Source organism: Anarrhichthys ocellatus, unplaced genomic scaffold (assembly GCF_004355925.1).
Source record: "Anarrhichthys ocellatus isolate YVR2014 unplaced genomic scaffold, GSC_Weel_1.0 scaffold29, whole genome shotgun sequence".
In the NCBI taxonomy this organism is placed as follows: domain Eukaryota; kingdom Metazoa; phylum Chordata; class Actinopteri; order Perciformes; family Anarhichadidae; genus Anarrhichthys; species Anarrhichthys ocellatus.
In genome coordinates, this window is record NW_022280059.1 from 2,647,536 (window position 1) to 2,658,209 (window position 10,674).

General features: G+C 43.7%; 2 protein-coding genes across 3 annotated transcripts; one reads left to right on the forward strand and one right to left on the reverse strand.

Moving 5' to 3' along the window:
• Positions 1–3,090: 3,090 nt before the first annotated feature.
• On the forward strand, positions 3,091–4,910 carry ttc36 (tetratricopeptide repeat domain 36). The gene is made up of 3 exons (XM_031863642.1): positions 3,091–3,200; positions 3,449–3,637; positions 4,641–4,910. The coding sequence occupies exons 1-3, from the start codon at positions 3,095–3,097 to the stop codon at positions 4,907–4,909; spliced, it is 564 nt and encodes a 187-aa protein (XP_031719502.1). The 5' UTR covers positions 3,091–3,094; the 3' UTR covers position 4,910.
• Positions 4,911–5,028: 118 nt separating this feature from the next.
• Positions 5,029–10,216, reverse strand: LOC116392311 (F-box only protein 40). 2 transcript variants are annotated; one of them, XM_031863640.1, is made up of 4 exons: positions 10,184–10,216; positions 9,804–9,857; positions 7,801–9,663; positions 5,029–5,940 (listed from the first exon to the last, which is right to left on the reverse strand). In XM_031863640.1, exons 2-4 carry the CDS (start codon positions 9,804–9,806, stop codon positions 5,758–5,760), a joined length of 2,049 nt encoding a protein of 682 aa, XP_031719500.1. In that variant the 5' UTR covers positions 9,807–9,857; positions 10,184–10,216; the 3' UTR covers positions 5,029–5,757. The 2 variants fall into 2 exon arrangements, with proteins under 2 accessions (XP_031719500.1, XP_031719501.1); XM_031863641.1 differs by lacking the exon at positions 9,804–9,857 and having other exon boundaries at positions 10,184–10,215.
• Between the last annotated feature and the right edge of the window lie 458 nt (positions 10,217–10,674).

Consider the following 10,674-nt stretch of genomic DNA (forward strand, 5'->3'; position numbering starts at 1 on the left):
TACCTCCATGAGCTCTCTCTTGTTCCAGATCACTGCTGACGGTAATTGGCAACAACTGAAAAAGGCTTTGAGCTGGAACCATTTTCATCTCTGCGACTCACTTCCACAAACGTTTGCCGGAGATACTTGCGGTAACTTTCTCAGCCAATGAGAACTATGACAAGCCGCAGTGTTTCCATGTTCAGTCGTGCCGTTTTGATCAGTGTCACCTGTCGTCATTTCACTTACTTTGGCTGCTATCGGTTTCCCCCCTTTGGGTGCTGTTATCTGCCATTTGTTACATGCAACAACACCTCTCTTAGAAAGAGTTATTTTCTGCCTCCATACCCGTGTCTTGTTGCTGTGGAGATCCCCAAAGAGCAGATGTGTTATCTGACTTAACTTATCTGCTGATTTCTCCTGATTCTGTGAAGCTTTTCCTGTCCTCTCTCTCTTTTCATTTTCAGAATATCTATTCAATTTGTGGAGCCCTTCGCCAGATTATGATTGCAAATCTTAATTTGATTCTAAATACAATGCCTGATTTTAATCCAAAGCAAGATGGTGGACCAACGAGTGCCAAAAAAGTGTCAAATACTGTCTTTATGAGTCTAGACATGATTTCAAATTTTTGCAAATCATCCAAGTCATAGTTTTTCTGTACCATAGATTAACTGTTTGTACTGTCAAAATACTGTTCTGTGCGCCAGAGATTACTATCAAAATACTATAGCTGACATCAGGAGCAGCCAGCTGTTTTGGCTCGTGACTCCTTCAATGAAAGCAGTGCCTATTTGAGATCCTTCGTCACAGTGTGAGATGTGAACTGTTCCAAAGAGGGACTGATTCATTTGAATATTTGAACCAGAAGAGATAGAGCTATCTAGTATTTCATGGGGAAACAATCTTCAACTGTGTTTTTGCACTATTCAATACTTTTGTCCGATTTATTTGCTGTGTATCATCAAGAATATAATCATTTCTCCAGAAGATGCACTGTTTTACAGTCGTAAAGTATCATGATTTGCACAAGGCCTAAATAGCTGCTTATTAATTATAATTCCACTGTACATACAGACACCGTCACATACTGAAGGATATGATATTGTGACATCATAGGCCCATGCAAGGCCTAAATGCAAAATGGCTGCAGATGAACCTGTAGTGACAATCTTATCCTATGCAGAAGAGGATAAGCAGCCCACCACTGCTACTCTATCTCGAAAACAAGAAAACCACCAACATCCAATCATAAACGTGGATCATACTGCAAGCAGTTCATGGAATATAACGTCATGTCTTACCTTCAGGAGCTTCTTTTGTATCAAGTTATCAAAGTGCATCTACGTCCAGGTTAGCATTGACAGCAGAAGGCAGGATTTGAGCGATGATATTTTGGTTTGGATGTCTCCTACAACAGGATCCGGTTATAAAACATATATTCTGATGCCAGCAATGTATCAAACCTGGCGGTGGTGAGTACATAAGCTATTCTCTTGGTACAGTTTGATTGTTCCGGAGGCGGCAGTGCAGCAGCAGACAGCATAGTTTTCCTCCAAGACCGGTGTCCCACATATCTGTCAGCCTTACTCTGAAAGGCTGCGATGAATAGCTGCTTCCTGGACTTGCTCGGTAATGGTCCCACATTGTTTGGGATGTGAAACAATGTTGGAATCCTGCTGCTGATCATCAGGCTTAAACTGATGAATTTCTCCTCCATAATTCACTGTAGATCCCCTCCACACTGTCTGCAGCTAACTGCTGCAGGCCCTGTTCCTGCGGGCCTGAAGAGTTTTCTCTCATTTGTATCTGTCTGACACAGTGTTGGAGGAAGTATTTAGATCTTTTACTTGGTTAAAAATAGCAAAGCCACACTGTAAAACACCCCATTACAGGTACAAGTACTGCATTGAAAATGCTACATAAGTAAGTGTGGTAGTGTATCAGCAAAGTATCAATAGAAAAAAGTATACAGTGCAGTATAATGATCCCTGTGAGTGCTTTAGTATTATATTATAAAGTATGAATATAGTTGTGTGATGCATCAGTTTGAATCAGTGTAGCATTTGTCGGTCAACATGGAGCAAATTATAAGTCAGCGCTAACTTCCGGGGTTGACCTGCAAAAATACATCATCCCTGCAGCACTCTGTTATGTCATCAGACTAGTCTGACACAATGAGCTGCTGTTTGACGGGGGCACAGGCTTTGATATAACACCGGTGCACACGAACCACAGGTACTGCGTAAGGGTGAGTGCCGACCCACTAGTCACAGTGAAAGTACTCTCACGTCTCTGCCTGTATTTACTGGTCTGCCCTAAAAAAGCTGCTGTCTACCAGCATAAGTCAGTGCCTGATGATGATGTTACTACTAACGTTATCATCTTGGCAGCAGGTGACAGTGACAACACAGACACAAGCAATCCAAATATCAGGCACGTTCTGAATGCCACCTTAAGTTAGCTTTGATGCAGGGCCAAAATACTGCTGGTGCAGTTTTATAAATGGGTGGAATAGCACTTCATTAGCATTACAGTGCTAATGGGCTGTTAACTGTACAAACATTTCAAAAACAGAAATAACATGTATTTCGTGTTCCTCGTAGTCTGTGCTGACACTCCTTTGCTTCAACCACTTGATCCCTTCATCCGGTCAAACTCAGCCAGGGATTTTCTGGGTCTATCTGATAAACTGAAACGGGTTCTTTAGGTTTTTCTGTCCATATTTGGGTGGACGGGTAAGTAACAGTACAGGAATATCTGGGCATCTTTTTTTTAACTTTTTTTTTTTTTTTAAACAAAGTATTTGATAACTACAAATCCCATGGAGTTTGGGCAGCATCGCTTTGCACCGAGCAGAAATCATCAGATAGCATATATCTGAGAGCATGTTCCCCTATTGCCATCATAACAGCAGTTCTGCAGTGTGCAGCCTGGCCTGCATTTTTGACTTGATCATGTACAGATGGCAAATCTCAAAGTCCACCTCTGCTTCCGCCCCCTTCTCCGATTGGCTGGTGGAAATGGCTGAAGTTTGGGGAGGAATGATTTTCCACCCAGCTGTAGTTTAGGTGCGACGATTTGCTTCTTTGCTCTTGTTACAGACGACAGAGAGATGGCCTCTGCACATGACAGAGCTGTACTCCAGGCTATATTCAACCCCACCACCCCCTTTGGAGACATCCCTGGCCTGAACCAAGAGGAGGAATTAATTGATGACGGTGAGCGTGAGCCTCTGACTTGATGTGTCTCCACATATCATGTCACAGCTTTTTTACGTTTATCATTTCACAGCATATTGAATTCATTTGAACGCATTCCATTCCTGGACTGAAAAAACCCCCCCAAAAAAACACGACATTTTAATCCAAGTTGAGTTCTGGGTGACATTTCTGTGTTTTCCTCGCCACGGTACCTGTCAATTGAGTTTGAGTGCTTTTTTTCCAACCTGTTTATCTCCCCCTGCCAGACAGTGGCTTTGACACAGAGTTGCTGAGGCAAGTGAAAGAGTTGGAGATGCGGGGTGTCTCGGCAGCAGAGGCTGGGGATTTGCAAGCCGCACTTCAACTGTTCAGCCAGGCAATCCAGATCCTGCCTCAGCGAGCCTCCGCCTATAACAACCGGGCACAGGCCCTGCGGCTGCAGGGGAACACAGCAGGTACATGCCACAAGCTCAATAATAACCCTCTCCGCAGACACCGCGGTGTGCCGACATACTGTATCAGACTGTCGAGTCTGAGGCCAGCGTGACATCATATCAGAGCTTTGTCTATCTGATGCACTTTGTCAGCAGTGCTACTGCAGTGGCTCTGAGTTTGCCCAGTGTTAAGTTCCTCTTACGTGCTGTCAGTCACGGTGTTGTGTTCGCTGCATGCACAGCATTACAGGGTATTTTGATTTAGTCAAATCTTGATCCTCTAAAGGTTTAACAATTCTTTGTGTGCCTCAGTGAAATGAAAAGTGTTCCCTTATAGATTCAGTGTATCATCATGTTCAGCATTGCCGCTGCACAGTTGACAAATGCTATGCGATGTATCTGCTTATGTTATAACCCTTGTCATTTTTACTTCTTGAAATTATTCATCACTTCAGTCACACCATGCGCTCAATGTTGTAGCATCCTTTTACCTCCACTGTCTGTTTCCAAAGTTGTAGTCTCTATTTTTAATTTGCTCCTGTAGCTGTGCCTACGGTGTAGAAATGTGATAGAATCTGAATTGTAAGTCGCTTTGGATAAAAGCGTCTGCTAAAAAAAGACTGGAAAAAAAAAAACGACTGTTAATTAGTCTGTAAACTGGTTGCAGTTGTTGCTATTCCCAACAAAACACAGACATACAGTATCTATATATAGTGCTATAGTACTGTATTCATCTGAAAGTGTCATTGTTTACCACTGTGTTGTACATGTTTTCAATGAACTAATGAGTTTGAGACTGCTGTATTTTTTGGGGTGAGTGAAAAACATCAGAATGTAAGGTCAATTTAGTATAATATTAGAATGACTGTAAATAGACTGCAGAGTCTACAGTACAAAGTAACTGAAAGCAGATTCAGCTAAATCGCTTTATACTGACTTTAAGGCCAGAATGAGTAGCCTGTAGGACGTTACAAATTGAAAATCGACTCTGTGTGTGCCTCACAGTGCTGTTGTCTCCTCTCAGGAGCCCTGGGGGACCTGGACCGAGCCGTCTCTCTGAGCGGCGGCGCCGGGCAAACTGCGTGCCAGGCGCTGGTGCAGAGGGGCCTGCTACATAGACTGGCATGCCGGGGCGATGAAGCCAGGGCAGATTTTGAGAAAGCGGCTGCACTCGGAAGTGAATTTGCTCGGCAGCAGGCCGTGGCTCTGAATCCGTACGCAGCCCTGTGCAACAAAATGCTGTCAGAGGTGATTAACAAGCTACGAAACCCAGAAATGTCCGAGAAGCTGTAGTTCGTTGCTTGTACACCTTTGCTGTTTTAAAGTCTGTGGTAAATAAAAGAACATTTTAAGCTTTTAACAATGTCCTTTTTATTCTACTGACAATGCTGCTGTGAAATAAATGACGGCAATTGCAAGGCACATTTATTGTCAGGTATATGACAGTGACACACATACGTCATTTGCTCTCATTCTCCTTTAAGATAGTCTAAATTGAAACAAAGTTGTCCGTGTCCTCATGCGCTGCTGTGCTTAAATAGGACATGTCCTGTTCCTGTGTGATGCGTCTCCACTCCACACAGATGAGGTACTTCAGCTTCTCTCCAGTAGATGTCAGTCTTGTCATGCTGAAAACAAACAAGAGCAACATCTGCTGCCCTGGATTCTTTGAAATGATGCTGTTCACCACAAGAATGAAACAAGTTGGGACAGACAACACTCGTCAGCTCAGTGCGCCAAACAAAAGCAAATGATCTGACAACACCGAATATGATGACCCCTCTCAAACACCACAGCCATACTTTTGTGAAGTTAGTGTTCTCAGAGGGACTATCTAAGTTTCAATCAACTCCTAATAACACCGCATAAACAGAGCCATCTTTAAGCATTTTCCCTACTAACAGGCAAAATTACATTACAAGAAAATATTGGTTAAATAAGTCAACATCAAAATCTTCTTGCGGTTCATGCCAAAGTGAATTATTCATATGTTTAGTTTATGTCTGCAGGGCTTCAGCTCTATGGAGCTCTATTTCTATGGAGCAGCTGTACATGCAGAGGATTCACATCACGTCTGAGTGATTCCAAACGCTGCCTCAATCGCGTTTCGGTCCGCCCACTGAGCTCTGGGACCCCGAGCGCTATCTTTTGCTCATTATTTCTCCATGTTTGTCTGTGACCTCTCCCAGGCCGGCTAAAGCCACCGGCTGAGTGTGCTCCTCTCTCTGGTAGAAGGAGCAGGTTTTCAGGTGATCTGACATGGAAGGAGTGTTGCTGAAGCTCCATTTGTCCACAGAAGAAAACAGAGAGCTGAACTCCCAAACCTGTAAAACACAGAAACAGAGCTGAAGTAGGTGTAGGAGGCTGCTCTGGGGGCATCCATCAACCGCACTGCAGCAGTGGCCACGAGGGTACATTTATTTTCAATACCCATAGAATCTAGATCTCAGAGTATTTTTATCTCATGTCAGTGTTATTTCTGTATCCATCCATTACAATTGTATTCAAATGATGCCCTTCATCGAGGAGCAAATACCCAGCTGTCGCCTACACAGTCTTGTCAACATCTTGTTTCCATGAATGAGCCCATCTAACTTTTTATGGTGGCACTGTGTTTACTGGCAGAGAGGCCTCAGGCCATTCCACATCTCTGAAATCATCGTTAGGCTCTTTGTCCCATGATCACTGCGGCACAGAGAGTGGATGTAAAAATACACACTGATGCATTTTATACTATATTTGTCCTGTATTTACCTCCAGCAGAGAGGTTATGTTTGCCGCCACAGATCAAGGTGTGTTTGTTTACTTGTCAGCAGGAATTTGGAGAAAAGAAACCTATACTTTTATTATTTGCTGTATTGATTTCCTGAGCCTTCAGCTAGGCGTCTCTGTGGACTAGCGTTCTAAGCCAGGGTATCTAAGGTCTAGTTTAGTGGACTAATGTAAACACAGCAACCCTGGTTTTGAGTCCTCCTATTTTTCTTTATTCTCTCCACTGTCAACTATCAAAAAAAGGAAATAATGAATAATGGAAGCAACCATGCTGTTAGCATTGGTTTGTCTATAAAAATTATCTTTTAATATTTATTTTATTATCATTTTTTCTTAAATTAAGTATATATTGTAAAACTAAATCAGCGTGTTGTTAAACTAAATGAAAGTTCAGCCCAACTGTCTTGTTACTAAACCATTGCATGGACACCAGAACAGGAAATCAAATGTCCTTTTCCCACACACGTCCTGAGCCCACATGCAGCTGGTTAATGATAAGGACCATAGACTCTTTATATACATTCTATGATAAGAACACAGAAAAAAATGTAGCGAATCTCCAGTTGCTGCTTCAGTGGGAACCCATTAACTTTTGCCAACACAGTTTGTAATATTGTTAGAGAGCACTATGGAGAGTCTGGAGAGTGTTTACAATGCAGCAGCTGTCACGCTGTATGAATGGCGGAAACTTTTCAATGACAGTAAACAGAATGGTGCCAGATACTGATATAGAAGTTTGGCCTTGTGTTTTACTTTCCCTTCACTGTGCACAAGGTTGAGCTCAAAATAATATCCGAGATGGAATCATCGCACTCGATCAGTTAAGTTATTAAAAGATATACTGTAATGCCGCTGCAGTTCAGTTGACAGAAATACTAAATTGAGTAATTGAGTCCGAAACCCCGAAATGAGCCATCATTTCTGCACTTCATGTTCCCTCGTCTCAAAGTGAATGTTTTTTTATTTTGTTATTGGGTTTTTCTTTAGATGCCTGACATAAAGTCTGTGGCGAAAACAAGATTAAGCGATTTTATCATTTTCTTTTACGATATAAAATGCGTCAGTAAATGAATTTAGAAGCTTTTACGTGTCTTAAATAGGCAGTTGCTAACAAGCAGCTAAATGAGACGCCATCACGCAGGCTAGTCCACCTTTACAGCCTTGTTGCGTATATTGCACTAATGCGACCGTGGTGTAGTTCTTTTATAACATTAGCTTTTTAGTAGTGTTTGCCACAGAGTTTATTTTCTGCAATAATCCAAAATCCAATGGATAAAATCCCATTCGCTTTTTGTCGAGGGCACCAGTGAGATGCTAACTTACGGGGTTGGCCTGCAGCAGTCATGCCTGCAGAACTCTATAGTCCAAATAATTCTCTGAAAGAAAACAACTGGAATCTTAAGGATACTTGCTTTCTTTCGACACTTCCAGGAGCTTCCCCCGTGGGAATATGTCTTTTTCTTCCACTGGAGAGACACCATCCCTCTTTCCTGCAACAACGTGGCGCACACCTCTCTCATCAGATGGGAGACTTGGGACAGCTGCGATAATGTAAAACTGTCAAGGTAAGCAGCAATGTGCTGAAGGATCTCCAGGGGCAATCCGCTCAGGGGATCCAGATTGTGTGTGCCACTTCTCTGAGGGCTGGGGGTTTCCCCGCCTTCACGGAGGACTGAAGGGACATCTGGCTGGAGGACAAAGGCGCTGACCTCTTGGCGGAATTTGACGGTGGCTCGATGACCAGCAGGGTGCAACCTCGTCTGGGTGAAAGCGCAGCCGAGGTACGCCAAGGGGCAGCGTTGTTGGAACCAGCCGCTCAGAGAGGCCTGTATGTCACAGTGCACATTCCTGAAATGAGAGCGGTATTCATCTCGCCGAAAGAAGTGGCCACACATGTAGCTAAAGGCTGAACTTCTTTTGTTGTGTCTTCTGGTGACAGACTCGGCTTCTACCTGCACATGAAGACCGCGGGGTTTGTCGGCGATGACGTCAGCAAGCGTTGCTTCTGTTTTGAACGGCGCAGAGGCAAAGTTGTACGTTTGCGTTCCTATATCTACGTAAAGACCATCGCTCCCCGCACTCTCAGAGATTAAATGCCCTCTCAGTTCGCTTTCCAGGGAGTGCAGGAGCGTGGCGCTGACCTCGTCGCACTTTGGGAGATCCTTGACCGAAATACCCAAATCTGCCGTGTCAACGCTGGCATTGGTCTTGACCTTCTGACGCGTCAGGTAATTGCGCTTTGCTCGATAGCTAGTTGGAGCAATAAATGAGCGGATGGTTTGAACCGCGATGGGCTCCAGTTTCCCATAAACAAAATCATTTTCTCTCGGGGTGCAAGCTGCAAGTTGGCCAAAGTCAATCAACATTGCCCCATTGTGCGCCAGGTACATGTTGTACTCAGCGATGTTGACTTCCCGGCTCAACCGCTGGAGGACCCCGTCTTGCCATGGCGCAAGGCCAGTTGTGCCGTCCATTCTCGGAGCGTCGGCAGCGTTCTCTCGGCTCAGGTGGGAGTCTCTTGTCTCCCCCTGGCGGTTTGATGATTCTTGCTCTTCCTTTGCCTTTTTCTCCTTCTTGTTCAAGTTGTTCACGGTTTGCTTGCATCCCTCCATCTCCTTGTTGAATATTTTCTCCCAGGAGCTGTAGTTCTGTATACCATCCACGTCCCGGCTCTTTGCCAAAGCCTCCCTCTCCTCTTGACTCAGTCCTTTTCCCTCCATCCTTGTGCAGACATTTTCTGTAAATTCACCACAATCTAAAGAACAGGTTGCTTCATCTGTAGGACTGTTGACCCCAGCAGAACCAGCCTGAGGGGCAGAATCCCCCGCCATCAACTCAGGGAAGATGTTCTTCATTTTGATGGATCGAAACAGCAGCTCTTGGTCCCTCAGAGCAATGGCAACATCCAGGCTGACCTCAGTTTGAGGGCCTTCCGAAACACTTTTGCAGAAGGCCAGATCCGTTTCTGAAACAGGCCAGCGGTTCCACTCCTGAGAACAGCAGACCACGCAGGCAGGACACACCTCCAGGTGTCTGGCCAGCCTGTGGCGCAGGATGGTAAGAGGACAACCGTAGTGGACGTTGAGGCAGGGGACTGCTTCATTGGGACAGAGAAGCTGGTGTTCCTCCTGCTTGCACATGTGGAAGGTGGCGCCACAGTTATGAAGACACTTGACGACCATGCATGAGACGGAGATCTGCACCGGGACTTGGCAGTGGACATTGTAACACTTGTCGCAATGCTCATGATGGCCCACAGGCATCTTTCTCCTCACCTTAAGAGAGAAATAACACAACATAGACATTTTGAGGGCCATACTGAGGCTAATTAAAAGCTACAACAACATTTTCAATTTAGAGATAATACATTTTTATTATAAATCTTAAATGCTGATCACAAAATAAATGCACTTACCATTGTGGCTTATGAACACAAGGATCATCTGAGAAGAGTTCCAAGCCAAAGACACTGTTAGAGAACATGGTCAGATAATTCAAGTTTCCCATTTTTATACTGCAGATAGAAGCTTCTTCCAAGAAAGATATTGCTACTCTTAGGTCGGAATCATTTTGAATAGACAAGCAGAGGACATAGTAAAAGTGTATTCTGACATACAGACTTTAAATGCATAGTTAAAATGGGATAATTAAATTTTTTGAGATTCATATTGAAATGTACAGTAGATTAAATACATTATCATCAATATACAAAGAGGAATTACATGTTCAGCTCAACAAAATACAACAAATAAATGCAGTAAATAATAAGTGAACAATAACAGGGACATTTCTCACCCGTTGCTCCTCTCCCCTGTCACCTTGTGTTCTCTGGCCTCCCTCTGCACTGTGTCTGGACATTATAAATAGACACAACAGAGGGGCAGACAGGCCAGTGGGACGGGGCACTATTGTCCCACAGCCATTAAGAGGCAAGGTCAAGTTACAGCCTCCACCCCTGCTTCACTGTGAGAGGGCTGGTGATAATAGCATCATAATCCACACGACAGTTTGACTACCCCATGTTCAAAAACATCAACATCTGATCCTGTGCAGTGCATCGTCTGTGCATACTGTGCTGTCACATTACAGATTAATGTATAATTGCGGTAACATTTCCTTCCAAAGTTATAGCAACGTTTGAAAATAATGGGGGATTAAACAAAATTCACTTTTAAAAAATATTTTCAAACAATTTTACAGGTGGGTTTCTCCATTTACCATGTTTATTTCTAGAGGTATGGCATATATTAACTCTTGGTGACTACTTCTTTAATAAATTGATAAAT